The following is a 26,255-nucleotide window of genomic DNA, read 5'->3' on the forward strand; positions in this document are numbered from 1 at the left end:
AGGTGGCTTGGCCCAATGGGTAGCTGTGAGGTCGAAAGCAATGGCTGGAGCCAGGAAACCTCCAAGTACAGATCTCACTGTTCTCTGGGTCTGAGTGTCCAAACGCAGGGTTGGGGAGACAGCAGTCAAGACGACACCAAGGCTTTTGGCCTGAGGGACTGGATGAATGAAGCTGTCGTTACCTGATATGGGGAAGATAGGACTTTATTTTTGGGCATGCTGCATTCAAGTTCATTAACAGACATCCATGGGGAGATACAAATCTCCATTCAGAATTCACTTAACATCTCTGAGTCTCCGCTTCCTTAACCATCAAACTGGGAAAACAACTGCCTTACCTGTCCCAAAGGCTGTCACCCTAGAGTCATCGAAATGAGGGCAAATGAGAAAACTGTGCAGGGAAGCACATTATAACCTGTAAACCACTGAAGATGTATAAACCTTCATGATATCCCTTTAAATTCATTCATTCAACAAATATTTCTTGGACCAGGCACAGTTCAAGATGCTGGGGGTATGGTGGTAAAAGCACACGGCTTGCCCTCATGGAACTTACATTTGGGACACGGGAGACTGTGGGGGAGTGTTGCAACTTCAAGTGTCATGGCCAGGAAAGGCCTCCCTGAGTTGGTGGCATTTGGCAAAGCCTTGAGTTTGGAGAGGAGCCAGTCAGTTAGACATTTGGTGGAAGAATGCACCAGGCAGAAGAAAGAGCAAAGGTGAATTCTCTAAGGTCAGAAAGTCCTGGACATGGTCAATGACAGGAAGTGAGAGAATATGGAGTTGAGTTCTTGGCAGGCCATGGAAAAGGCTGAATGAACCCTTACTCTGTAGAGGAAACCATCACAGAAGGCCCCAACCCCTTGTTAAACAGGGGTACCCATTCTTTCATACCCACTACCCACAGAAATCCAGCCTCACTTAGAATCCTGGAATTACATAAGTTTCTGGTTGGAAGGGATTTACATAAATCCCATAGGTCTTCCCATTCTGGGTCTGTGATCTTGACTGAAGCAATAAAAAAAAAAAAAAAAAAAAAAAAAAAAAAGACAGGTAGGTCCAACCAGGAGGGCCAAGCTCAGTCCCCATCAGGCCTGGTGTTCCCCGCATGCACAACTGGTTTCCAAGGTTCCAGCAGTGCTCTGCCCAGCACAGCAAAGGCGCTTGGGGAAGGCTCCAGGCAGCCTTTAATCTATTTCACAATTCTATTTCTGTGTAGGCTGTTCCAGTTGGTACCAGGAGAGAGTCCCAAGTCAGGGATAAGGACACAATCTCCCTCAGATCTGAAGGACTGGCACAACTATATGGCTTCATGGTTTTATGTCAATGAAACGTTTATTCATAGAAAACTTTCCAGTACACAAAGTGACCTAATAGCTATTTTCATTTAAATTGCACACTCGGCCCTCTGCCAGGCACAGTGGCTCACACTTGTAATCTCCAAATTTTGGGAGGCTGATATTGGAGGCTTGCTTAAGCCCAGGACTTCGAGGCTGCAGTGAGCTATGATTGTGCCACTGTGCTCCAGCCTGGGAGACAGAGCACGACCCCGTCTCTAAAATAACAATACGTTAAAAAATAAAATTAGGCCATGCGTGGTGGCTCACACCTGTAACCCCAGTACTTTGGGAGGCGAAGGTGTGCGAATCACTTGAAGTCAGGAGTTTGAAACTAGCCTGGCCAACATGGTGAAAACTTATCTCTACTAAAAATACAAAAAAATGGCCAGGTGCCGTGGCTCACGCCTATAATCCCAGCACTTTGGGAGGCCGAGGCGGGTGGATCACTTGAGGTCCGGAGTTCGAGACCAGCCTGACCAATTTGGAGAAACCCCATCTCTACTAAAAATACAAAATTAGCCAGGCGTGGTGGCGGGTGCCTGTAATCCCAGCTACTCTGGAGGCTGAGGCAGGAGAATGGCTTGAACCCAAGGCGGAGGTTGCTGTGAGCCCAGACCGCGCCATTGCACTCCAGCCTGGGCAACAAGACAAAACTCCATCTCAAAAAAAAATTAGCTGGGTGTGGTGGTGGCAGGCTTCTGTAATCCCAGCTACTTAGGAGGCTGAGGTAGGAGAATTGCTTCAAGCCTGGAGGCAAAGGTTGCAGTAAGCCAAGACCACACCACTACACTCCAGCCTGGGCAATAGAGCAAGACTGTCTCAAAAAAAAAAGAAAAAAAAATATAATATAATACATAAAATATATAAATAAAAAATAATATAAATATAAATATATATATACACACAAAAAATAAAAATAAAAAAAATTGCACAGAACTCTTCAGTAGATTATCATCCCCTTATTAGTACAAAAGACACCGAGGCTCAGCCAGGCAGGGATTTTCTTAGGGAAACAGAGCAATTAGCCTGCAGGCTCTCAGATCCAGCGCTCTCTGTGGCACTGAGCTGCCTCCCTTAGTGACTCACATCTGGGGTGAGGCACTTCACTTCCTGCTGGCTCTCTGCTGGGTGACTAGAGCCGCCGCTCCCCAGGGCGAGCCTACACCCTGCTTTATGAAATCACCTATTTTGCATTTTCTTTCTCTTCCCTGAGGCTAATCTGGAACATTCATGTTCTGGAAGTGACATCTCATTTTTTGCACAGGTACAAACAGGTAGGAGTAGCAGTTGCTTCATGTTATGGGCCACCTGAACACGGTCAGCTAATTTACCTTCAAATGAGAGACAGTGTCAGGAGAGATGGTCTCTTGAGTGGACCTCATGGTGACTGTGGAAATGAACTCCCCACTCCTACCTGCTTTAGAGCTGTAAATCTTAGGGTGGACTCAAAAGAAACAAAATAATGACTCTTAGGGAAAAGAAAAAAATTGCTATATTTGGTCTCTCTAGTGCATTTCCCTTTTGTTTTGTCTTCTTAGTTATTTGTGCTTGCAAAGACAAAATGTGAGGGGAGCCATGGCGAGTTCAGAGCTGAGGTTGGACATGAAAGGGTTCATGTTTTAACAGGGTCACTCTGGCCCCTCCACTGAGAACAGGCGGCAGGTGGGCAGGGACCGAGTGAGGAGACCTTTTGGGAGACCACTGCAGCAAGTCAGATGACAGATGGAGATGGCTTGGCCCAGCAGGTGGCTGCGAGGTGGAGAGCAATGGCTGGAGCCACCCTCAAGGCAGCATGATAGCAAAATGTCATTTAACTAGAGTAGCTCCCGTCCTTGGACCTTTAGGAAGTCTCCTTGCTGTTTCTCCTGCTGTAAAGTCAGGTATTAGGACATGGTATTCTCTAAGGTCTCTTTAACTTTGAGAATGGACAAGGAGACAGAGGAAGTATTTACTGGTGATAGAGGTTGGCCCTGTATGAGTATATATGAACTTATTTTTTTTTATTTTTTATTTTTTGGAGACAGGATCTCGCTCTGTCACAATAGAGACTTTTTTTTTTTTTTTTTTTTGAGACAGGATCTTGCTCTGTCGCCCAGGCTGGAGTGCAGTCATGCAATGACAGCTCACCACAGCCTCCAACTCCTGGGCTCAAGTGATCCTTCCACCTCAGCCTCCCGAGCACCTGGGACTACAGGCATGTGTCACCACACCTAATTTTTTAAAAACATTTTTTGTAGAGATGGGATCTCACTATGTTGCCCAGGCTGGTCTCGAACTCCTGGGCTTAAGTGTCCCTCCTGCCTCAGCCTCCTAACGTGCTGGAATTACAGGCATGAGCTACTGCACCCAGTTCAATACACACTTTAAGATCTGCGATTTTTGAAAGTTAGAATTCATGCTTAGACCCAGATATATTTTTTGAATCACTTCATTCATGAAAAATGAAGTCCAGAATTCAATTAAGGACAAGTGTAATCTCCATGGTTTCTGCCAGACAGAAGGACAAGTAAATCACAAGAGAGGCTAGACTGTGTGTCCTGTGCGTCACAGAGTCTAGGATTATCAGCTCCTGGGCTCTTCTGATGATCCATCTTTAGGTTGGGTGGGAACCCCATGATTCTGCATTAAGTTGATTTTGCCATCTCTTCAGGAGGCTGACTCTGCACCTAAGCTATTCCTCTTCTCTTTGAAGACGTTCTAGTTGGCAAAGGAAGGAGTTATCTGAACCTCACAGTATTTAGTTTTTTCTGGCTTAAGTTTCTGGTTTCAGACTTAGGACTTCTGATTGACAGCACCTCGTGAATATTCAAAGGAGATACAGAGGCACGTTTTAATTTGATCTAATTAGTGACAGATGATGCCTTTTCCTTTTGAGAGATTGGTTTGTTTAAAGTAGCACACAGACCTCGTGGCTGCCATTCCATTGGTATTTTTGACAGAGTATCCCTGGTGTAAGAATAGAGCTACTTTCATAAATTTGTTAGTTGGTCTGGTATGTTTATCAAATATCTGTTGCCTGAACTCAGGAGTCTAACGAATAACTAGCAAATATGACTTAACCATGCAATTCCATTCCTGTGAATGAAATAACAACAGTTGGTCAGCCTTGATTTCTGAGACTGGCAAAACATCATATCGAGATGTCACTTTTATAGGTACCTTGATGGTAAAAGTATAGCAGATTTTGGATAGAGACTAGTTGGTCTTGCCCAAATGACATCTTTTCCTTTCATTACGTACATGCCTTAAATTCTAGACCATCTCAATGTTCTCATGAAGGCTCTCAGACCCACATAACTTTGGGAAAATGTTCCCTTTTCTGAATTCATAGCAATTACTGTCTGTATCACTTCTTTGGAATTAATTATGTACAAGCAGACCCCAAATTATGGCAGGCTTGTCATTGAAAAGTTTACTTGTACTTTCATTGTTTAGAACTTGGAATAAATGGTGGTTGGATTTCCAGCTGGCCCACGGAAGCCTCTTTAACCTACAATGTATTATTAGCCCTGTCGTTGTTCCTCATTGTTTTCAAGGAAAACGTGTCCTGACTTCCAAGCTGGACTTTGGGAAGCTGGGAAGAGATCTTTCTCTGGAGTTCAAGCCTCTGGGGGTGGCATGTGACTTGGCATGTCCCCTTCTCTCCTCCCTGACTCACAAGGAGACATTGTCACTCTGGATGTGACAAGAAGACCATTCCTGGGCATCGCCAAAGCCAAAAGAAATATCAAGTGTGAAATTCTATGATTGTGGTTGTTTCTCAAAAACAGGTATTCAGTAGGCATTTGTAACTCAGAAGCTTCCTGTACTTAACTGTGACAAAGCTTCTATGTTTATATTAAGCTTTTAATATTTTATGACTGTCTTCATGGTTTATGTTCCTGGTATACAGGAACCATATCTCAGTTTCTTTGTATGCAGCAAATCATCCAGTCCACAGCTAAGCACATAAGAGCAGCTCAATAAACATTTATTGATTCACAGTTACAGCTACATGAAAAAGCAATTCAGACAAGAGCTGAATCAGTCAGGCACTATTAGGCATCAAAACAGATAACCTAATGATTTCATGCATACCTGGTTTAGCTGTCTTTACCTTCAGTCTTATAGCTCAGATGCAGTTTTAAAAGGATGCCCTGAACCTAGCTTTCTTTTTGCCCCTGGACCTAAGCAGATGTGCAACCCTGACTGCTTTCCTGAAATGAACTTAAAAGCAGCTCTGATACTCTAAACATTCTAATTTGGATCTGTAAGCCCAGCACATTCTATTCTGTGTTCACATTTAGTTTAATTCTCCTACCCTTGCTCCCTTTATGTGTTTTCTGATATTATATTAAAAAATGTCTCTCCCTGCTTCTTCAGGCAGTTCCTCATCCTAGCCAACTCTGTGTATTTACATTCCTGTTTAGCAGCACTTAGTAGAGTGCTTTGCTTAGACTAGAAACTCTTGACCACTTAGTATATCCCAGGCTGGCATAACACACTGAACTGTAATGAGTTGTTGCATCCTATGGGGTAGACACTATTATAATCTCCATGTCACAGAGGAGCAAATGGAGGCAGTGCAAGATGTGGCATTCTGCCAAAGGTCCCAGATGCTAGCAAGTGTTAGAACTGGGATTTGAACCCAGATACTCTGACTTGGAAGTCCATTACAAGTTTGGTTGATGAACATATTGATTGACCCGAAGGTAGTCATAGCAAGTTCTATCAATAATGAGTTGCTTTATCAAGAGGAAGAGGGCAGAATGGAGGTAATAACTGTCCTGGTCCTTGCCTTACGAATGTCACCATTTACATTGCTTGAACATGGGGTATTCTTTCATTTCTCTATTTTATTAAAGTAGAAAAAGTTCAAATTTCCTTTAGAGCAATGTTTCTGAGCTGGGGCATTTTGCACCCCCTGGGCAGGGCATTACAATATCTAGAGATGTCTTTGATTATCCTGGCTAGGGCAGGATTGGTGGTTGGTATTTGCTACTGGCTTCCAGTGGGTAGAGGCCAGAGATGCTGCTAAACATCTGCTATGGTTTGGTTTGGATATGGTTTGTCCCCACTAAAACTCATGTTGAAATGTGATCGCCGTGTGGCAGTGCTGAGAGGTTGGGCCTAGTGGAAGGTGTTTGGGTTATAGGGGCGGATCCCTTATGAAGGGCCTCTTACTGTTCTCAAGGTAGTGAGTGATTTCTCGCTCTCACTCTTGAGAGATTGGATTCATTCTCTCAGTAATGAATTTGTTCCCCTGAGAGTGAGTTGTTAGGAAACCAGGTCCCCCTCAGGTTTCTCCCTCTTTGCCTGAGTCCACTTCTCCCTTGACCTCCTCTGCCATGCTATGATGCAGCACAAAAGGCCTTGCCAAAAGCTAGGGCCATGTCCTAGAACTTCTCGGCCTCTAGAATCATGAGCTAAATAAGCATCTTCTCTTTACAAAGTACCCAGTCTCAGATATTTTTATAGCAACATAGAATGGACTAAGACAACATCCTACAATGCACAGGACAGCCCCTTATAGCAAATTATCAGGCCCTAACTGTCAACAGTGCAGAGGTTAAGAAACTCTGCTTTACCGAGATGCTAAGTCTAACTACTTAGGATATCTCTGATGTGACTCACTTTTCACTATACCAGCAAGAAAGGAAACCAATTAATCCTTCTTTTCTCATCATTCAATCTGACTGTCCTCTAGGAGGATAAAGCATGGTTTAGGAAATATTCAAAGGTCTTCCAGTCACAGTGAACATTTTTGAATGACATAAATCCAAATTTAGACTTGCATTTGATTAACTGTTTAACCAAGGATCCATCTCACTCCTAAAAGTTACCAACACAGTAACACTGAATTCTCATAAAACGAGAAAGTGATGTGAAATGATTAAAAGCAGACACAAGCTGCCAGTTGCCATGTGGGCTTCCTCCTGTACATAGAAGGTTCTGCTAAGTCTAGCATACCTCAAAAATCATAACAGAAACTCAAGTTGCTTGCTTTTCTGTAGCTATAGGTGCTCAGAATGGGCAAAATTTTTCTTCCTAGTGTAACTCTATACTAATTTGTTGAATGTAGCTGCTCTAGGTATAGAATAGTGTAAAAATACAATCTCAGTTCAAGTTTACTGTGTCCTGAAAAATCAATTTGGAAGAATCCGTTATACATTTCAAAGGCAAGGTAGTCACTTTGCAATGAGCACTCTTGGATTTTGAGTGTTATTTCACTAAAGGTATTTTATATTACAGTATATGATCCAAACTACAAATAGAAAATAGCAAAACATAAATGTCCTAGAATTTTACAATTCTTAAGGGCTGTTTTATGTGCCATGAATAGAAATAATGATGCTGTTTAATGAAGTAATTTTACAACCTAGAGAAGACAGAGCCTCAGGCACTAAGCCATTTGTCACACATGGTCTCCTTGGGCAGTCTCTCCTAATCACTAGGACTATTCTCTACTTGGAGTCCTAGCTGAATGGAAGTCACTTGGGTAAAATCACTTCATCACTTAAGATTGTTTTCTTTTATAGAAGCTCAGACACTAGAATGGCTGTTCTGAAAGTCAAAGCAGCTATGATCTGTCACTATACCCAAAGTCCCTGGTACTCCTGGGAGGAGAACCCTACCATCACGTGAATGTTATTCCATAGACACTGTGTTCTCCAGATATTCTAGATGCAATTTATTATTACTAGATGCTCATTGAAGCATCTTTAGAAAGAAAGAGATGCCAAATTCATTAGCACAAGGTATGTGAGTAAATATAAGACTCAAGACTCAATTACTTAGTCTTGAGCGAGCTATTTTCAAGTCAACAGAGCTGTTACCAAATCATGTTCCTTCAAAAAGCTACCACTGGATGTCTTCAAAGTATGAATGTGGAAGGAAGAATTTTTCCCTCTGATTTCTAACGTCCCGCAGTTATTTGGACTATTATATTGAAGTGTTCTTCAGAACAGCATAGGAACCCAGCGGTGCCAACAGAAAGCACAGCCACCGATTTCTCAGCCTCCCTCCTGTGTTTTTGCAGCTTCACATCTTTGATGTAAAATGTTACTTGAGAGTCTCGTATGAAAAACACTCTCAGATGTATTTGCTTTTTAATATTATGAAATTGCAACAGAAATTGGATCGGTTCTTTATAGGACCCTGTGCTCATGAAGTTAAGCTTTAAGGGGTTGAAAACTCTTTAACAATACTTACACAGATTAAGTATTTCTAAATAACATCATGGCATAGATGAGACAATGGACTATAATTTTGTGCTTCAGTAATTGTTTCTGATGTTCCTGTTTTTAACATTTTTCTTTGACATAGTACTCAGATGCATTGAAAAAATTAAGTATACCAAGAACATTGTCCTCTTTCTTCCCCTATTTCTGCATAATTGTGCTAATATACTAGCTAGGGCAGTTATATTTAAAATGGGACATGTATATATTTAGCAGCATAATTATGCAAATTCTGTGTTTATGATTATAAATATCCTTTAGGAGCAGTTACTTAGCATGTAGTCCTGAAACAATTTTTGAAGAATTCTGGTTAAAATGTTTAGAATTCACTCCTGAATTAACTTCTCTGTTGTGTGAAGGTGGGCCTTACAGTTCACATTTGCAAGGCAGAATAGTGCACAGTGGTAAACAGTATGGAATATGTAGAATTCTTTAATAGTCCTGGACATTTTATGCCACTTACTGGCTTTGCAGCCTCGGGCAAGTTACTTACCCTCTCTGAGCCTCAGTTTCTGCATCTGTAAAATGCAGATGACGATAGTACATACCTCACTGGGTTGTCATGATGATTATATCATATAATGTACAGAAACCACTTTGCATAGTGCTTGGCTCATAAAAGGCTCTCAACAAATGATAGGTGCCGTTCACCTCCTTCCTACACATCCCCCAGGAATGCTACATGTCAGCCTAGTTACCAAGATATCTAAAAGAGTTCAGGCCCAGATTCTGAGCTGTCCTTGGAGGAGGAAGTATGGCATGAGCTCCACCCTTGTCACTTTGTTCCATGTAAGAAACAATGGGGGAAGCATATAGGAGTGCTGAGGACAAAAGTTCCAGACTCAAGTTCTTTTGACCAGAGAATTATTCTTCACCTTTGACATGTGTCTGAGTGGAGTTAGCGGGGAGTGTTTAGGTCTTTCAGCAATAGTGACTCTAAATGTAGACAGAGAGAGAGTGTGTGTGTATGTGTCTGTGTGGGGGTATGTGTACGTGTGTCTGTTTTGTGTGTGTCATGTGTCTGTGTCTTTGTGTGTCCATGTGGTATGTGTGTGTCTCTGCGTGTCTGTGTGTCTATGTGCAGGTCTCTAGGAAAAGAGAATCTAACCAGCCCACATATAACCAAGCACTCCAATTCCACCCTCTGGAGATAAGCTGATTACAGGTTGGGAGTCACCTTGGCAAGACGTATGAGATAAAATTCTTCCTCTGCTATTTCACATTATGGGGAACGAAAAATGTGAACATGTAACATTACATTCATAATTACAATCATACGTCAGAACACAGTGGTGATAATGACAGTGTATTTTAGGTGAATATTCATCTGTTTAGTCAGTTTTTCTTATATTTGTTAAACTGGAAAGAAAATAATTTGGATTTTCTAGAAAGGTTCTCTAACATGTAAAACTCAAGTCCATAGAATTTTCCGAAATTTTACAAAATGGAAGTCTCTGAGGTTGGCAGATCTTTTTTAAAAAAGGGAGTGGAGGCCCTAAAAGAATACCCATAGTACCAAAAGCTAAAATTCTTCAAGATTTTGATCCCATACAGAGATGACTCCACAGGTCAGCAGAGGGTTTGTTTTTTTCTCTCCGTAACTAAATCTCTTGAAAAGTGAGGCTCAAGGACGTACATTAAGTTGTGTATGTGTGGTAATTACATGGGTGACATGGAGCTAGGTTCTAGAAAGAAGGCACACACCATCTTTGGTTGGCCAAAAATTTTGTTATTTCAGCACTACTCCCAAAAGAATATTACATCTAAACTAATCTATCTTCATGCAAATTCAGGTTTTTATCATCCAAGAACCAGGGTGGAAACAGTTCAATATGATCATGGCAAAATCAACTCCTGATGCTCTTCCATCTAGGACAGGTCAGTGTGGGAGGCAGGGGGATGATGGGGAGGATGGATTCTGGCTCTCAACATTATATGCAGGAGACAGATTGTTTTTATTGTTTCCTGGACTAAATTCTTGCTCCTGTAAGTTCCATCCCCTCAGTGACATACCATTTTCCAACCAGCACCTCACAGCCCACCAAAGGGGACAGGTGTGTTATCTTTTCTGTGAAGTATGCAGCACAGGCTTCCAAGACTTATGGCACATCTTGGTAGATTCCTCTCCAGATGTCACAATGGTTTGCTCCAATGAACCACTACCAATGTTTATCCTATACCCTTTAGCTGTCTGTAGTGATAGGAAGAGTCCCTTTCTTTGATGCTTAGAATTTCACTTCATGAAAACTTCGTAAAGGAGAGAATGAATACTATTTTCTAACTCTTATATTTTCTTAGTCCTGCATCATCAAGCCAGTCACTGTTGTTGTTATTCTAACTACATGAGAGAGGTAGAACTTTTTGTTTCATTAATGATCCCAAAACTTTCATGTTCATTCTCTTTCCATCTCCTGAAATCTTTCTGCTATGATATTCCCAGTACCTGAACAAATAAGAAGGGATTGCCCTTTCATAATAAAACTGTGCTAAAGAGGACTTCAGGACTTTCTGACTTGTGTGTGAAAATAGTAAGGTAGACAGGTCACATTCCATTTACAATTTTGGCCTTCTTTTTATACGGTATGTAACAGTAAGTGATATTAACATTGTTTAGTGAGAAGCAGTGGTTCTAAGGTATTGAATAACTGAGTATCTGGACATCTTATTTGTCTTTTTTATTTTTGAGATGAAGTCTTGCTCTTGTCGCCCAGGCTGGAATGCAATGGCGTGATCTCAGCTCACTGCAACCTCCGCCTCCCAGGTTCAAGTGATTCTCCCGCCTCAGCCTCCCGAGTAGCTGGCATTACAAGTGCCTGCCACCATGCCTGGCTAATTTTTGTATTTTTAGTAGAGACGGGGTTTCACCATGTTGGCCAGGCTGGTCTAGAACTCCAGACTTCAGGTGATCCACCGCCTTGGCCTCCCAGATGCAGGGATTACAGGCGTGATCCACCACACCCGGCCTGGACATCTTATTTTTCATACCCCTTAATTCATATATAACAATAGGTAGCAGCATGCTTACACGTCTTTTGGACTCAATTTCTTTGGCTAGATTTTTATGATTATTTTGTTGACTTCTTTCAACCAATTCAGGCTAGAGAAATTTCCTTTATCAAAATTAGCTTTTCTATTACTATATGAACTTTGGAAGGTTTTCAAGATAGAGTAGGAAGCATCTGAACTGGTAAATTATAAAATATATCTATTTAAAAAGAAATTCAAATCCCCAGAGAGTGTTTCACTAGGAAAATTTTGCTGATTTCAGCACCACTCCTAGATAAGTATCAAATCCAAGCCATTCCATTTTCATGCAAATTCAGATTTTTATCCTCTTAGAAAACAGACACATTCTTTCCACTTCCCACAACCAGATGAGAAAACAAAATTGTATTCCACAAGGAAAAACACAAACTGCTATTTCCAACAGTTAAAACTGAAAACCACTCCTTATTTTCAGCAGTAGCAGATCAATTATTATGACCTTTTGATCTTTTCATCTGGCTTCTGCTAATGACAATTTTCTTCCAAATTATTCAGATTTATACAAATGATAATGCTGTTAGATCCATGCTCCAGAGGCGCAAGGGACTGATTACTACTGCTGGTGCACCTGTCTTCTTGAACATGGCTTAATGGCTGTAACCTCTGCCAGTTTAGAAACTCTGCAGACAACGGTGGCTTTGACACCACTCTGTGACCCCTACAGCATCCACAGGGCATGCTGCAGAGATGGGTGCTCAGATATTTATTCTGTCAGTTTGACCCCTGTAGAGCAGCCCATAGTGACACATGGGCCCAGGTACCACCCTTGGTCACCCTCACTGCACCTTACCTGGTCTCTCTGTCTTTGGGTATCGTTGCCGTGCTGTAAGCAAAAACTTGCTTCTCCACTAGAGGAGGGCCAAGGTCCACAAGGCTGGATAATCCTGCAGTGCTCCGTGGCTTTTCTATATACACCAAGGTGCCTGGCTCCTTTTTAAAGGTCTGGCGGCTCGGTGAGGCCCGGTCTGGCTGCATGGTGTGAGGCGGCCCATGGGCATTATAGTGAGCATGCATGTCTATCATCCTCAGGTCACTGACTCTGTGAGGAGAGGCAGGGGGCGTTTTGGAGCCCAGTGTAGGCAAATGGCTATCTGGATATTTCCTTGATTTCTGTCTGTACAGTGATTGTTCCATATGCATTTCTGCTTGCATTGAAGGGTTACAATAAGCACTCGCTGACCGGATGGCGGTGCGGTGATATGCAATGATGTGGTCAGGGACATCCAGTGGGTGTCCACCATGGGACGAGGCTATGCTCATCCGTCCCTCGTGATAAAGGTAAGGATCAGCATAGAAACCCTCATTTCTGTACATTGCGATGTTTTTGCCACTCATGTCTTCATCCGGTTTGACATCTCTTCTTTCTAAAATGGCGCTTGGGCTTGGAGAGATGGGTCTGGAGACTGGCAGGCTGGAGATTCTGTCCCTGGGGATGGTGGCATTGCCAGGAACAACCATGGAGCGGGTGCCCCCATAAGGAATTCTGGATGGGGAGGGGGGCATGGAATGGGGCACCGGAGTAGACGGTGGGGAATTTGGAATTGCATGGGGTGGATGAGCAGTAGATCCGGGGCGAGAGGCCCCAGGGCCATCTCCTCTTGCATAAACAAGTTCTCTCTGCATCTGAAAAGAAAACAAAGGATTAGAAAGTTGACTTTGATATTCATGTTTCAAGAGAAGTCTCAGTATGTAACTGTGTGGCTTCCCCTGCAAGATGTACACACCCTCATCCTGGAATCTGTAAATATGTTTCCTTACATGGCAAAAGAGGCTTTGCAGATGGGGTGGAGTTAAGGATGGTGAGATGGGAGATCTTTATCCTGGTGGACTCAAGGCAATCACAGGGGTCTTTATACGTGTAGGAGGGAGGCAGGAAAATCAGCTCCAGGGGAGATCTGTGATGATAGAAGTCGAGTTAGAAGAGTTTGGAAGGTGCTATGAGAAGGGGCCATGAGCCAAGGAATGTGGGCAGCCCCCAGAAGCTGGAAAAGGTGAGGAAATGGATCCTGCTCTGGAGCCTCCAGAGAGAGGGTGACCCTGCCGACACATTGATACTGATGTGCAAAATCCACTTGGGACTTCTGATCTCCATAAAAGTAAAATGATACATCTATGGTGTTTTAAAAAATTATGGCGTTTTGAGCCACTAAATTTATGGTAACTTGTTACAGCAACCACAAGAAATGAATGCACCTGATGGAGAGTGCAATTTTGTGGGGTTTCAGGAAAAAACAGTGTGGTGGCTTAAATTTTAATGTCACAGCTTCTTAGAGACGCTGCTTAATAAATGCAGGTCTAGTGTATCAATAGTGCCAATGTTGCCTCTTCTAAAACTTGTCCTGAGCACATTTTTCTACCTTTAGCCCTGGGAAATAGTAACCATGTTTCCCATCTTTCCAAGTGGATACAATCTAGGGAGATGAGCAGGGGGAAAGGAGATACATGGAGGAAAACCTGGAAGGTAAGTTTCATTCATTCACCAACTCTTCACTTGAGCCTATGATAAATCAGCATGGAGAGGCTGGAAGGAAATAATTAAGCAATAAGAGTACCATGGCAGTGGACCCTTGAAGAATACAATTTTGAACTGTGTGGGTCGACTTATACACAGATATCCTTCTTCCCCTGCTAATCCTGAGAGAGCAAGGCCAAGCCCTTCTCTTCCTCCTTCTCACCTATTCAACATGAAGTTGACGAGGATGAAGACGTTTATGATGATCCACTTCCACTTAATAAACAGGAAACAGATTTTTTTTCTTCCTTATGGTTTACTTAAGAACATTTGCTTTTATCCAGCTTACTTTATTGTGTGAATACAGTATATAATATATAACATACAAACTATGTGTTAATCGACTATTCATGTCATCTGTAAGTATTCTGGTCAGCAGTAGGCTGTGAGTAGTTAAGTTTGCGGGGAGGTAAAAGTTCTGCGCGAATTTTTTTTTTTTTTTTAGATGGAGTCTTGCTCCGTCTCCCAGGCTGGAATGCAGTGGCGTGATCTCAGCTCACTCACTGTAATCTCTGCCTCCTGGGTTCAAGTGATTCTCCTACCTCAGCTTCTCAAATAGCTGGGATTACAGGCGTGGGCCACCATGGCCAGCTAATTTTTATATTTTTAGTAGAGACTGGGTTTCATCATGTTGGCCCGGCCGGTCTCGCACTCCTGACCTCAGGTGATCTGCGTGCCTCAGCCTCCCACAGTGCTGGGATTATAGGCATATAGGCATGAGCCACTGTGCCTGGCCTCTACACAGACTTTTTATTTTATTGTTTTACTGTGTGTGGACGGTTAGCATCCCTAACTCCCACCTTGTTCAATGGTCAATTGTAATTTGCAACTATGCTACTGTGTTTAGCAAGGGAGTAGAATGAAAAATACAAACTAATTCAGGATAAGATGATTTCATATATTTTTGCTTTGGTCAAGGTGCCACGGGAAAATGCCCACTGAGATTCTCCAAATAACTGAGGGAAGGAGAGACAAGCTCCACCCATTCTTCAAGTTCTATTGGTGAGGTCACAGGAGCCCACAGTCCCTATCCTGACTTTCAGGAGATGTGACAGACAAGAAGGGTATAAATAGATGGAGGGTGGATGAGGTAGGGACCTGAGGAGAGAGGTGGGGGCTCGAATGGCAAGAACCAAGATTAGCAGCCAAGAGACCTCATGATGTGGGTGACGCAGATGAGAGTAGGGATAGTAGAGGCACCAGGAGAAGGTTGAAAATGAAACAGAGCCTAATGCACAGGATACAAACGAACTGCTTCTTTAACATAAAAACTCACTGCATGTAGTAAAGGGTATTTACCAAGCACTTGGTAAGTGCCTGGCATTATTCTAGGATGTAGTTCTAAGCAAGTCCCAAGCTCCACGGAAACTCCCAAGCGCCATGGAGAGGGCACCTTCTTTCTTAAACTTCGTAGATGGTAATGCAGGAACAACCAGTGGGACTCCCACGGCTTCCTAATCTTGTTCCTGGAATGATCCAGCAGTGTAGAATCCCTGCCCTGCGAGTTGTACATAGAGAAGTGGATTTCATAATGAAAGTGACCAATGAGAAGTGCAAATAAGGTGTGAATATGTAGCAACAAAATGGAGCCCTTTTTGAACACATGACCTGGGCACCGCAGAATTGACCTCTTGGCTCCTGTAGGGGCTGACTATTTCTGGGCCCCCTGGAGTTTGCAGACTCCTCCCTCACAATTACAATTTTATCTCCACTTCCCCCCATTCCCCTCCCACGACTCACACACAGAGCTCCCACTATGATAGGCTAATCTGTTCTCCCTTCTCTAAACCTAACTTGTGATATGCTGATGCTGTCCAGGGTCTCTCTCCCCATGTCCTAGTTCTTGTGGATCCATACCTAGGTTTGTGGTCAGGCTCCAGGTGCGTCTGCTCTGCATGGCCCCTGCCCTGATGCTCCAGCCCATGAGGTCCTCCCTGCTCACTGGACACCCTCATGACTCAGGTGCTCAGTGCTTTAGACCAGAAGGGACAGTCCCAAGGTCATTGTGTGATAATACACCTGATTGATGCTCATTCCAGGGAGGCTGGGCAACCCCGTGACACAGGTTTTGCAGGAGAGCAACACGGATCCTCTAAAAATACCTCTCTCACTCTGCCTTCACAATTCAGAGCTCAATAAAAAGCAAAGTATGGCTCAGCAGGAAGCAGCACAGGGCTTCACAGGTCATAAAATACAGGAGGGACTGGCTCAGTGAGCAGTGGATATCTGGGCAAATTCCCCACATAATCAGATTACACAATGCAATAACCAACCAAAACCAACATCGAGATAAATTCATCACATCGACTCAAACATGCCACTGTTTATAAAGCATTACATGGTGTCCAAGGCAAATCACGTACAACAAATGGTAGGTACTGTTGTCATTATTGTTATTAATTCCAGAAAAATATTTAAAATATGTAGAACTGTCTGGGCACAGTGGCTCAGGCCTGTAATCCCAGCATTTTGGGAGGCCAAGGCAGGTGGATCATTTGAGGTCAGGAGTTCAAGACCAGCCTGGCTAACATGGCAAAACCCCCTCTCTACTAAAAATATAAAAATTAGCTGGGTGTGGTGGCGTGCGCCTGTAGTCCTAGCTACTCGGGAGGCTGAGGCAAGAGAATGGCTTGCACCCAGGAGGCGGAGGTTGCAGTGAGCCGAGATAACACCACTGCACTCCAGCCTGGGTGACAAAGTGAGACTCCGTCTCAATCAATCAATCAATCAATCAATCAATCAATATAATATCTAGAACCCTCTTTGTATGAACAACAGTCCTAACTAGGTCAATCACTATTCCCTGTTTTCTTTTCCTTCCTTAGCCACCTTCAGAATACATCTTGATCTGGGGGACTATGACCTCAATTAACCAGCAGAAACTTTCCTCTTTTTGGCAGGAGTGTAAAAAGGGACATTAAGATTCTAGGGGCTGGGTGCAGTGGCGCATGCCTATAATCCCAACATTTTGGGAGGCTGAGGTGGACAGATCACTTGAGGCCAGGAGTTGGAGACCAGCTTGGGCAACATGGCAAAACTCCATCTCTATAAAAAGTACAAAAATTAGCCAGGCGTGGTGCATGTGCCTGTAATCCAGCTACTCAGGAGACTGAGGCACAAGAATTGCTTGAGCCTGGGAGGCAGGGGTTGCAGTGAGCCAAGAATGCACCACAGTACTCCAACTTGGGCAACACAGCAAGACTCTCTGTCTCAAATAAAATAAAATAAAATAAATTAAATTAAAATAAAATAAAATATTCTAGGGAGTATAGAACTGTCCAGAAGGATAAAGAATATTAGTAAAAAGAAAATGTACAATTTATTTAAATTCATAAAAAGTTGAGTACATGTCTTTGAAAACAGCAAAGGTATTTACATAGGTATTTTAAAAACATGCTTGGTGACATGCAAAAATTGGTTAAAAGATATATAAATAACCTTTAAAATGAAACATTTAAAGATCTAATTAGAAAGAATATCTCATTAGATTTTCTAGTGGTATGTGTAGATGAGATTAGAAAGAAATATAACAATTAACTTAGAGTAATTCTAATACATTATATTGGGCATTCATGTGGGAAATGTCGGTGATAGTCGAAATATTAGACAGCTAATATCCAGTATGGCATGGACACCAACCAACCAGAATGGGACTTCAGCCAAGGAGGATGGATGCTTGCCATGAACAGTCAGCATCCTGGATCTGGAGCTAATCCTGTGTGTCTTCCCTGCCCTGTCCACTTCAAAATAATCTTGCCATCATCCAAAAGGGTCATCAAAAGAGTCACCATCAACCTGAGTTGTCCACAGTGGCACTGAATACAAACATTCGGTTATGACAGAATTGGTAATCTGAGGTTGAATGTTTCTATCAACACAGGTGACTTAGATGTTGGAAGTCTTGGCAGAATTCTTATGTTGGTTTGCCAAGCTATGACTGACTTTCCAAAACGGAGTTTTAAAAAGAACCAGGATCATGTATTTCATCCTCGGCTCTAAATAGAGCCCAAGAAGAAAAATGACACAATGATCCCAATATAGAGTGGGAAAATTTGTTTTAAAACCACAACTAGAATGAACCCTTACGATCAGACAACTTGGGAATCCTACTATAAAAGACAGGGACCAGCCTAAGGCGACTCGCTCTTAGGATGTGGGGGAAGGTAAGGGGACATCACTGGAGGGATGTTTTCAAGCCTTCAGTGTGATTTCTAAGGTCACACTTACAATAAAAAGTAGAATTTAGAGACTCCAGAATCTGATAGACTAAAGCAGCATGATGGTTAAGATTGTATAATTCACAATTTAAAACAAACTCAGCCTTTGATGCGGGTATTCTTACTAAGGAGAGATCTTCCTAGAATCTGTCACCAACACAGATTTGTTTTGTTTTGGTTTTTAACTGTTATTTTGCTAATGAGTAAAGATATGGCATTAAATACATACTGGGTTTTTCCTGCACTGGTGCACTGGTACTCAAAGTCAGACCTTGTGGGAGAAAATTATACTAAACTGACAAAGAAAATAAATAAGCAACACACACACACACACACACACACACACACACACACACACACACACACACACAGAGTTGCCATTCACATTAATATATCTTAGTCCCTTATTCTACCACTGATCTCTCTGATGCTACTAATCTTATCATCTCTTTTTCCTTAGTGAGTTTAAAGTAACTAGCTATGTTCTATCATTGACACTTTTTCCCCACAGAATTTCAACACTAATGTCACAGTGTAAGCTTTAAACAATTTCGTTTTACAGCAAGAAAGAGATGACCGACACAGAAAAATAAAGATTCTTTCAGCCCCCTTTCTGAATACAACACAGATACCTATTTGCCGTGTGCACCTAAGCCCAGACACAGAAAATGTTCATTCACTTGCCCTAGATATAATGGCAATGTATGAACAAGACTGTTCTACCGCATTCATCTGCTTGGTTAGGCACTGTCTTTTCTTCTTTCCATTACTGCCCAAACCTCTATTGTCTCTTTGTTATTTGAGTCCTTCCAGTTCTTAGAAAGAGGGTAGTTTCTTCAAGAGCCTCATCATAATAGCAGGCTGAGAGGCTGGTGTCCCTGCCCACAGACTGCACACGGATCAAAATGCTGTTTACACCATACTTCTGGGGCCATTTCATATTAAGATCTGAAGTTTGAGTTAGAAACTCTTACATGTAGCTATATTTTATTTCCCAAAAGTATCATAAGTCAAATCGAATATCACTCATTCAGAAGTTTCTTGAAGGTAAGATAAGAAACAACATATTAAAATTGTTTCCAGAAAAAAAAAACCTAGTATAAAAGATATTTGTTTAAAATCATCTTGGGAAACTGCCTCATGTAATAATGTCTGTGGAGTATTAAAATATATATATGCGTGTGTGTGTGTATATATGTGTGTGTGTGTGTGTGTATATATATATCGTAGAAAAGGAATATTATGTACAGTTTGTTGTATTTCAAACCCCACCCTTTCAAGTCTGGAATTTGTAAACATATCACTCAATCAGACCACACAGTGAAGTAAGCAGAGAAAACTGAAAAGGAATCTTATGACACTCTTTCACCCTCAAAGAATTAAAGCCACTTACTTTGTCTTAAGGAAATCACCTGTGTACCTAACGCCGTGAGTAAGCACATTCGCTCAGGTCCTGATTACATGATTCCTTTGTTTGCTGGCTTCATGTAAATCCTTGGTTCCACACTTGAATATTTTAGACAGCTTCCTCTTCAGAGACAAAATCATCACAAAAGACACAGAGATCCTAAAATGTTTCTCAGCTCGAGTGTTCACAACCAATAAAGACCATTTTGTAATACTCAGTTTTCAGAGAGAAGCTGACAGTGGCATGGATAAAAAGTAACCCTCCCCGTGATAAGTCAATTTCTCCTCCCCTTGGAAATTAGTCACTGAATAACCTCAGCCCACATCCAACCACAGGCTACCTCACGGGTGACTCAGTCCTTCAACAATTGCTTACAGGGAAAACACCAGTGAAGGAACTTTAAACGGCCTAGGTAAATGGGTTAACAGCAAAGGAAATATTACAAAATATATTTCACCGAAGGCAAACAGGATCATTAAAAAGGGCAAACAACCAGCCACCGAGAAATGAAACTGTCAGAAAACCCAACATATTCAATCCAGAGGAACCAACTTTCACATCAGTTTTCTGTTGACTTAAAGGTGCTACTTAAACCTAGACCAGCACCCAACACCCAGTTTGCTGCCAGACTTTTGAAGTCTGGGAATTGACAGCTGAAGGAAACATAAGCCTCTTCCCCTGGTTTAATACCAGAGGGAAAACATGAGGGAGATAAGGAGGCTGTCTATTAATTAACCAGCCCTGTTTTACCAAGCTGAACTTTGGGTAGCAGCCATTAATCAGTCCTACATAGAGCCGGGCAAGGAACTGCAATCACCCTGGAAAATACATCTGAAATGAGAAGGAAAAAGATAGAGAGGGCAAAACCGTGGCTGTGCAGAGGGGATTCTGGAAAGGAAACCAGAGCCCTTCTGCCCCACCCTAAACAAGATGAAGGACGAGAGGTAGGTGATCCCCAGAGACCTCTGGGTACAACCGCTGTCAGCACAGCCGGTCTCTTCCAGGGAAACAGGTACAAGAAGGTGCGTGTCCACAACACAAAGTGACTTGTGCAGCTCTCAGCGGAGGACGGGAATTAATGCATTGCTAGCAAAAGGTTGGGGAGAAAGGAAGCACCTCCTGCGCTCACAGGCTGGCTCTGATCACCATCATGTTTTCTGGGCCCTTGGGGACTGGGTGGAACCGAAAGCTATCCAAGTGGGAATACGGTGACAAGGAACTCCACACACTGGGCTGGAAGCCCCACTGGCTTCACGCCACACCCGACTACCACACTCTGGGCAGCCTGTGCATTTTAAAAACATTTTAAGGCTTTTAGAGGTTGTTCTTGCTGACCAAAAGAATTCCATGACGTCTTTCAAGTTCAAATCCAGTCCTTTGCAGGCTTTCTAAAAAAACTGTTTACTGCCATCAAATCACTTTGTGGTTATTAAAGAAGGGGGCAAATGGAGCACGTAACATTGCCACCCTCCTAAGATGTCTCACTAGGAACGATATTTGGGTGCAGTGGTTGTAACAGATGCCACCTAAGAGGTCGGAAAACAGTAGAAGGAATGTGGAAGCTCTTGTTTTGATTTTTAATCTAATCAGCAAGGGTTTGTTATTTCTCACCAGAGTATGGGAGGCACACACTATCAGTTTCTGATGAATCTGGTACACATTAGGCAGGTTTTGTGTCTTCGGTCAAGCACATACTTTCCAGGAAGGGGGATGGAGGGGTGGTCCCCCTTATCTGATTACGCCGCGATGCTGCCCCTATCACATCCCCCAAAGACCCTGTTTTATGGCGTGAGGTGTACTAACAGACACGGCTCTTATAATTCTTCTTTACCTGCTTATTACGGGCAGGGTTGCTTGTTCCAGTGACTGTTTGTGAAGGGTCTGGGGTCAGGCTGTTCCCCAGGAAACAAAGCAGTGAACTCTCTCTGTCTCTCTGCTGCTTGGCTAAGAAAGTCATGCCATGTTCAACATGTTATCCCATATCTGCTATGGGCTAGGTGCTATGTGGCTCACACCTGTAATCCTAGCACTTTGGGATGTGGAAGCAGGAGGATTCCCCAAGCCCAGGAGTTTGAGACCAGCTTGGGCAACATAGGGAGGCCAAATCTGTACAAAGAGTAAAAACTTAGCTGGGCATACTGGTGCATGCCTGTGTTCCTAGCTACTTGGGAGGCCGAGGTGGGAGGATCACTTGAGCCTGGGAGGTTAAGAGGCTACAGCGAGCCAAGATCACACCACTGCACTCCAGCCTGGGTGACAGAGTGAGATCCTGTCTCAAAAAAAAAAAAAAAAAAAAAAAAAAAAAAAAAAAAAAAAGGCAACCAAACAAAAAACCACAAGAAACCTTGTTCATTACGCTAGAGAGAGGTGGCTTCTGTTGACCCTGTTACAATGAGAGTCGGTGGGTTCAATGCGAGAAGTCTGGTTTACTTCTCCCTTCCCTTCCTTCCTGCCAGGTTCACAGCAATTTCCTTTCACTTTCAAAATGCTCCAGGGCACTGTCTGTAGCATGCGCGCATGGATTCGTCATTACCAGAGCAGTAATTCACCGTCAGGAGTTTGAAAGCCAGCCCAATCCTGCGGTGAATCAGGATGAGTTAAATGCTCTTTAGCAAGCACGGAGTTCACCCAAGAGAGAGGTGGAGCTCAATCTCCAAAGGCCCCAGAGTATCCGCTAATGAACCAGACAAGCCAATTTCCTAAACAATATTCTGGTGTCCTAGTGCCATCTAGGACCCAGTGGCTTAATCTCAGTGGAAGGCACATTCTCCAGAGAAGGGCTCGTTCAGGCCAACTCACCACAAAGTTTGGTTCAGTATGAGTGTGTGCAACCATGAACACCCCCACGCTTCGGTTTGATGACTTCACCAGACCCTTCTCTGCCTGCTCTACCTTGGGACATTACAGCCATTGCCACATTACTCTTCCCACCAGCGTATAAAGTGTCCTACTCTTCATTTCTTCATTTTCCCTCTTCCTTTCATTGACTAAGCCTAAAAGCAAAGTGGAAGCAATGTATTCTTTCTGAGTCAGTGTTAAGAATGGACATGCTAAGAAATATTCAGGATTACCTCAACAGGAAATCATTTTTATGCTCTGGTAAAGCCAATAGTATTGTGACACATATTCCTTCCTATTTTCCCTTTCATATTCATTTCTTCATTGCCTTTTAAAAAATTACATTTGCTCAAAGAAAATCTAAACTGTACCTATAGATATGAAGATGATATTACAAAGGGAAGGGATTATTACGTTGAAAAAATTTCAGATTCATCTTGTTTGCATTGGTAAAATTGGGAAGAATGCCATTTGTAAGGTTTTAGTTAGCCTATTGTTTCATTTGATTGTAAACGGAATGTCTTCCAGACATGAGGCAGACAGACAGACTGCTGCCAAAATTATTTAATTCCCAGGAAAGAGATGGTCCAGTCAGCGGTTAGCTTATGGCTATATTTAAGATGAGCGTTATTTCTATAAATCTTTTGACACAGGAACTCTACTGAGCCCTCCAGTGGCCAGACCTGGCTGACCAGTCCTGGGTCCAACAGTGATTAAAGATCTCAATCGGGAACAGAATAAAGAAGTAATGTTAAATAAATCATTTCGCTTCCAAGCCACAATCAATAACTGTGCAGTGCTGTAGGATGGATAAAAGAAAAATGTCCTTCTCACTGATACTCAGTCTTCTGCTGGGCTACTCCTGTGTTCTCTAGGCCAAGGACAACCTTCTTTTGTACCGAAAACAGTTACAGTTTGTAAAATGATATCTTCTTTATACCACTTGCAACAGATGGTACAAATAACTCCTTCTCTTATCTCCATCTCTGCACATCCACCCATTTCCTGGACGGACCTTGTTCTTTTATGCACAACTCCCTTTCAATGTTTTCTAGATTGGATACTAGTAAGTTATCTACAGCACCCAACTACAATTTTTTAGTGCCTTAGACTTTATTTTTCTCTTTATGACAGTTCTTGAAACTCCTGTTTAACTTGTCAACCACATGTTGCCATATAGGATATACTGCTTTATTTGCTTGTGACACTTCATATTCTAACAAGGGATTTTTAAATCCCCGTGCTCACCATACCCCACCCACAAACACTCCAATAGTCACACAGCAGTTTGCAGTTTACAAAGGGCTCTCAATTGTGACATTTCATGGGCTCCAGAACTCAGTGACAGACATAGGACAGGTATCCTACGTCTTTTTGAATGGTTAGGAAACAGAAGTGCAGGGAGTTAAGAACCTCACCCAGCTTCCCATAGCTGCTAAGCAGTGAAGCAGCAAGAACCCCAGCTTCCTCGGTTGTTTGCGTGTGACCTGCTGTGCACTTCAGCACACTGCGAGCTATTCTGCAAAGGACGATGCTCCTCATGCCTACCCATGCATGATCACTGATGGATTCCTTATTTGATTTCTGGCCTTGGTGTGAAACACGAACAAGTCTGTCTGAGAAGTACCTCATTCCATTCACCAGTCCAGATTTTCACAGCAAAGGAAAAGAATCACTGGGGCATCTCAATGGGCTTCAGCTTTAATGATTTAGAGCCTCTCTTGACTTACAATTAGGTTTTATCTACTTGCCTCAAAATGAGTAAGTTATATAATTAGTTATATATTAGTTATATTTAACTAAGACATATCAGTATATATGCTTGTATATATTATACTTATATATACCTATCTATATTATACATCACTCAGTACTATATAGATATCCCCATATCACATAAGTTATATATACGTATACACATACATATATGTGTATGTACACACAGACACATGCACAAGGTCATCATCAGTCACAGGCACCAGATTATTTATAAAATAAAATATCTGAGCCTTAGCTGATTAAAATCCCTTACCGTTTTAACCCTAATTCTATTACGGGGTGACATTCCCAGGACCACGCCCCTCAGAGATGCATGCACCGCCCACAGAGGTACAGGGTCTCCATCGCTGCACTCTATGCCCTTTTTTCTTTTCACTGGAGAGACTGACCAAATTGATTATATTGTGAACAAAAATAGCTAGCTAGAGCATTATATAACTTTAGGATGATTACAACAACATGAGAATTAAAACATATACATATTTTAGCTTGATGATATTAACATACCTAAATTTACACAATGAGGTGATGCTGATCTGTGTAGAATTTTATGCTATACAGCTGGGTGCAGTGGCTCACATCTGTAATCCCAGCACTTTGGGAGGCCGAGGTGGGCAGATCACCTGAGGCCAGGAGTTTGAGACCAGCCTGGCCAACATGGTGAAACCACATCTCCACTAAAAATACAAAAATTAGCTGGGCATGGTAGCACACATCAGTAATCCTAGCTATTCGGAAGGCTGAGGCAGGAGAATTGCTTGAACCTGGGAGGTGGAGGTTGCAGTGAGCCAAGATTACACTGCTGTACTCCAGCCTGGGCAACACAGCAAGACTCTGTCTCCCCCCACCCTACCCCACCAAAAAAAACAGAATGTTATGCTCTACAACTGCAGTTTAAAGGATAGATATGAAAACAGCTAGGTAGAGTGTTATATAGCTTTAGGATGGTTAGAACATGAGAACTAAAATGTATATATATTTTAGTTTGAAGATATGATATACCTAAACTTAAACAATGAATCGATGTTGATCTATGTAGAATTTCATGCTATACAATTGCAGTTTAAAAGATAGATGGTTTTCAGAGCCCATGAGAGTAAATGGTGGTAAACACATTGGGGAATGGCAGATGTCAACTTGGAAACCATATGGCCATTTATTCGTGGTCTGTCAATGTCTTCTCACAATGGAGCTACTCAAATCCCAGGATGTCTGTTTCTGTAATAACTCCTTTCTCATGGCCTCATGTGGTCTCAGCTTCTCACTACCAATTGCTCCCTAGTAGGTTTAACCCCTTCAGGCCTGTCTCATGTCTCCCTTCACTGCTCCTCCTTCTTAGATCACAGCTTTTCTGAAACCAACTCTGTGGACCTAGGTTACCATCTTAGCCCTTCTACAGGAACCACATTCCATTGCCTGCATTCTGCTGTGTTCATATTGATCTCAGTAGGATTTGTGTAGGTTCTATTACCAAGCAAAAGAAAAAACAGCACAAGGTGAGCTGTGTCTGTGGAGCAAATATTAAAGGATGTGTTACGGATGACTTCTGATGAAAGGTGTTTTAGTTGTGCCATTATTCTGATCCTCAGCTGAACAACATCAGCCCATGTGTCAAGAGAAGAAAGGATTGTCTGAGGGAACAGTCCCAGAGGGTAACACTACAAGACAATAATTCATAGATCTGCCAGGTTCAATTTTTACTCAAAATAAACATGAAAAAAACAATGATGGGGACCCAGATTAAAACAGCCCTCGTGCCAATTCTTCCTGGGTTCAGAGGAGCCGCCTCCTCCACTGTGAATGCCCCACTGTGAACTTTTATTCAAAAATAAAAGAAGTTCCATGGGTATCCTAGGTGTTCTGAGTGTGTGAACTGGGGAAATTCTCGCGTGTAAG

At 42.4% G+C, this 26,255-nt stretch overlaps 1 protein-coding gene across 16 annotated transcripts in view; it reads right to left on the bottom strand.

The window, feature by feature from the left end:
- Positions 1 to 26,255, bottom strand: part of KIAA1217 (KIAA1217 ortholog) — a 349,155-nt gene that overhangs the window by 60,674 nt on the left and 262,226 nt on the right. For 14 of the 16 annotated variants that reach the window (XM_030940985.1, XM_030940974.1, XM_030940972.1 and 11 more), the window contains one exon: positions 12,396 to 13,228. In XM_030940985.1, the coding sequence (XP_030796845.1) occupies positions 12,396 to 13,228 (833 nt within the window). Of the gene's footprint in view, positions 1 to 12,395; positions 13,229 to 19,727; positions 20,014 to 26,255 lie in introns of those variants that run through there. The other 2 variants (XM_030940976.1, XM_030940984.1) reach the window with 2 other exon arrangements.

The sequence above is a fragment of the Rhinopithecus roxellana genome, chromosome 11, assembly GCF_007565055.1.
Source record: "Rhinopithecus roxellana isolate Shanxi Qingling chromosome 11, ASM756505v1, whole genome shotgun sequence".
NCBI classification, from domain to species: domain Eukaryota; kingdom Metazoa; phylum Chordata; class Mammalia; order Primates; family Cercopithecidae; genus Rhinopithecus; species Rhinopithecus roxellana.